This window comes from Nanorana parkeri, unplaced genomic scaffold, assembly GCF_000935625.1.
Source record: "Nanorana parkeri isolate BGI_ZX_2015 unplaced genomic scaffold, ASM93562v1 scaffold6, whole genome shotgun sequence".
Taxonomy (NCBI): Eukaryota; Metazoa; Chordata; class Amphibia; order Anura; family Dicroglossidae; genus Nanorana; species Nanorana parkeri.
Genome location: NW_017306274.1, coordinates 4522859 through 4526899, shown reverse-complemented (window position 1 = coordinate 4526899; position 4041 = coordinate 4522859). Strand labels below are relative to the sequence as shown.

The window sequence follows — 4041 nt, the reverse complement described above, 5'->3', positions numbered from 1 at the left end:
TTCTGGATTTAAGGGGCTGGTGGTGTCGATCTTGTAGAAAATCCTTCTTGCGTACATCAACACTTGCCATATGTGATTGTGGTTTCTCCTGGAGGAGGGAAAAAACCCATGCAAAGTTTCAGATGACATAAAAAACTATAAAGTAGGGAAACAAAATGAAGGTCAGAAATGCTCAGGTCTCAAAAGGTACAAGGAGAAGTGTCAATAGGGACATACCTCCATTTTGCAAAAGCCCTTTTCACGTCCAGCTCTCCGGAAAGAGGATCGACGAGAGGATGGAAGACCGGGATGTCAAACACAAGACGCTAGAAAATTAAACCACAAGCAGGAAGTCAGACAGCAGCAAACTGAACACTATGCGACTTGGGTTTTTAAAAGGGAGACCCTAACCAGAGCAAGGGAATACAGCCAAAGTAATGGATATCTTAACTTTTAGATGCCATCAGTAATTTCACAAGAAAAGTGCAAGAAGTACGAGACAAGACAAATGAACCCCTTCCCGTCCACAATCTGTATAATAAAGTACGATTGGCGGCACGTGTATGACCAGATCCAGTTACTATGTGATGCACAAGGCTCAAAAGTAACTAAAACATTTCCTATACCTCCCCCGACTTAGCCAAATCCGCCTTCATATGTGTCTCACAAACTCCCCTCCCAGATACTGCAGCTCACAGGGAGAAGTTGCTGTCAATCTAAAAATCATTGGGTTGGACTAGGTGTGGCCCGAAGATGCTGATTGATAAGCTACAAACTTGTGAATCTTCCAAATCAACCGCTTCCAGAACTATCCCACTATGAATGAACTGTCCCTCTCATGGACATGAGCAGAACACACACAGAATAGGCTGCCCATGTCCAAGAAAGCAAAATCTGCATCAGTATAAAAACAAAGGACACAGGGCCTTCTCCTTGAAGGATATTTTAGTTAAAGTGAATGAGGGAGGGGGCATGACCCTGAAATTGCACTAGCCATAAAGTGCTGCACCACAAGATTTTTAAATAGTTGTACTTAGGGATGTCCCGATACTAGTGAAAATGCCCGATTAAGGCCGATACCGGCCCTTTAAATTTTCAAACAGCAGCGGCTGTCCGAGTTCCCACGATTGTGGGGAACTCGGCAGCATGCTGGGGACCTGCAGATAGCCGTCCACGGCAGTGCCTGTCCGGTTCTCAATCTCCTCCTCCGCCTTCCCAGCAAAGCCACGGACAGCACTGGGGGCGGAACTACCACCCCTGGGCTAGAAGCCTGAGGGTTCCTGCCGCACACTGACGGGAAGGACTGGGCCGGTAGATGGATGAAGGTCGGGGGGCAGCAGCGCAGATAGTCAGCCAGACTGGACGTGGGGGAGGCCGGGTCCCGACATCACCGGTGGAGTGCCACAGAGCCACTACAGATATCCACGTTGCCTGGGTGAGAGGAATTCTGCTTTTGGGGCATGTATTCGCAGAACACATGTCCCCACAGCAGAATACTGTACTGCTGCGGGGACATGTGTATTTAGCTCTGGTGAGAAACTGCCCTACAATCATCAGTCTGTGTTTTAGAAAAAAATGTTACACGTCCCTTTAAGAAAAAGTATCGGTAATTGGTATTGGCAAGTACTTGCTCAAAAAAAAAAAAAAAAATGGCATCGGACATTCCTAGTTGTACTCCAACATTCTTTAGCACCATGTTCCATGATTGAGATACGTTCAAAAAATGTCCTCCCTTTAACAGATACCAGCCCACACTTTGAGCGCCCACTAGCTCAATTACATTTCCAGTCCCTATCAACTATTAGGAACCAGAGTGATTGTTTATCATGTGACCCATGAATGACCTATTGATCACAAGTAGGCTGAAGGTTTCATTGACAAAACATACAGCTGTCACTTCACCCTTGTGGAGGCGCGGGGTCATCCTTTAAGCTGTAACCATCAGAAAGACCATTCATTTGGGGGAATCAAAACTGGAGCAGACAAAATCTGGAGCAGATTTGCACTGCAACCAATCAGATTCTCTCTCTCATTTTCAAATCTCAACTGAGCAAACTGGAGAGATGCCGATATGGTTGCCATGGGCAACTACCCCAGTTTTGATAAACTCCCCCCATTCTGCATCTGTTATAATAACTGCCCCGCCCCCCCAATACCCCTCCCCAAGAGTTCTCTAGATCAGAAAGCAAACACTTACCGGACATTCGCCATCAGGATAATTATCAGGGATGTAAACCGTGAATTTAAAGACACCATCCTGGTACAGCCCGTGCCTTATGAATATGACACCAAACCACACTGGAAATTAAGAGACCAATATTATTGTACAAGCAGATCAATGACTGACAGATTTGCCATGACAGACAAGCAACCCCACAGTGCAGCAAGAAAAATATACTTTATAACATAGTAGAGGAGAGATCAGTGAAGACAAGTCAAGCCATTTCTATTGAGAAAACTGAAGATACTTTTATATATTTTTTTTCCTTTAACTGAAATTGATGTATAAAAACAAAACAAGGAAGAAAGATTCAGTATTTGGCAGAAAGTGAAATGTAACCGGACTTACTTAATGCAGAGCGATAGGAAGGCTGCACATAGACCCCGGGGAGCTTCTGCTTCACCACCAGCGTACTAAAATAATTCCAGAGACAAAAAAAAGAAAGAATTGTTATTTGGCTGAATGAAACGACAGCAGAGCTGTAACCATATTCAAACCCTGAAGAACTTACAATTCTGCCAAGAGTGAATATTCCAGGTAGAAAGGGCCATAGGAGGCGTGCGTCCCGTTTGTGGACTGTACAGTCGGGGCGGGAGAAATAGGTTTAGTAATGGGGACTGCATTCTTCGGTATTGTAGGGAGCTGCTTTTTGTTTGAGGACCGAGGGGGGCTGATTTTTTGGTCTCCGGTTACAATCTTCTCTTCATTTTCCGGTCTCTGCAAAAATGAAAAACCAAAAACCTTTAAATCTGTTGAAAAAATAAAATAAAAAAATAACTGTTCAATATAACAAAAAGTATTTGTGAGGAACCCCGTACAAAAAAGGAATATCCAAGTCCACAGTCATCATCAGAACCCGAAATGAGATCCATTACCCTTCTATGTTATACCGTCAGCCAATTTACTTCATTTAAAAATGCCTCACTGAGAACAGGCAAAGTATATCTGAGGACATAACTTCACTTTAGATTTAGATGCTGGGGAAGGGTTAGATTCCCAGCCAGGATGTTATTGTTGTCTGTGTCCCCATTGGAGGAACTACTGTGGGTCATAAAAACACAACAAAAAGTGATTGGAAACCCAAAACCTTACAGTTGTCACTGGAATAGTAATAGAAAGGAAATCTTTCAATGGAAACACCTGTTCAGATGATAAACAGATTTCCTCTCACTTTCAAGAAATTACTTCCTGTTGGGTCTCTGGCATAGAAAAAGAACAAAGATCTCCCAAACAGGATAATAAATAAATAATATTAATACATTTACACATTACATTTTTTTTTTTTTGGCACTTCATCTTTAGGGCACACGACGTCCGTTGTGTGCTGACCGGATCCTTACGCTGCTGCACTAAAAATGCATCCCAATGTATCCCTATGTGTTTTATGGGCTCCAGTTCTCACGTGCGCAGTCCGTTCAGCTTACGACAGAAGAAATACTGCATGTCACATTTTGTCAGGTCCGGAAACAGTCAGGAAACGCGTCCAAAACGCGGCCATAACGCATCAAAAACGCACTGCAGCTAACATACTAACAGCCCCACTCCAACACAAAAAATTTTTTTTTTTTTTTTTACTGGAACGCATGAAAAACGCGGCCAAAATGCACTGCATCAGTCTGCAGATCCGCACCTGATCAGGACCTGATATCATGTGAACAGGCCCTAAAGGCCCTTTTCACATGGGCGATCCGATCAGGTCCAGCTGGCAGTTCTATGCCTAACCCTAGCTTATGGGCAGCCCGGTCTAAACAGACGGGCGTCCATTGCCCCCACTTACACACACGCAGTTTTCAGTCTGTCCTCCATCGCAAGAAAGGGGCCAAAGGCCATCTACAGCCAAA

At 44.1% G+C, this 4041-nt stretch overlaps 1 protein-coding gene across 1 annotated transcript in view; it reads right to left on the bottom strand.

Annotated features, from left to right (window-relative positions):
• Nucleotides 1–4041, bottom strand: part of AKTIP (AKT interacting protein) — a 22247-nt gene that overhangs the window by 5322 nt on the left and 12884 nt on the right. The window contains exons 3-7 of the mRNA XM_018553044.1: nucleotides 2712–2917; nucleotides 2549–2613; nucleotides 2177–2277; nucleotides 217–305; nucleotides 1–88 (exon numbers count right to left, since the gene is read on the bottom strand). The exon at nucleotides 1–88 is cut by the window's left edge and continues 10 nt beyond it. Coding sequence (XP_018408546.1) covers nucleotides 1–88; nucleotides 217–305; nucleotides 2177–2277; nucleotides 2549–2613; nucleotides 2712–2917 — 549 coding nt within the window. The remainder of the gene's footprint in view (nucleotides 89–216; nucleotides 306–2176; nucleotides 2278–2548; nucleotides 2614–2711; nucleotides 2918–4041) is intronic.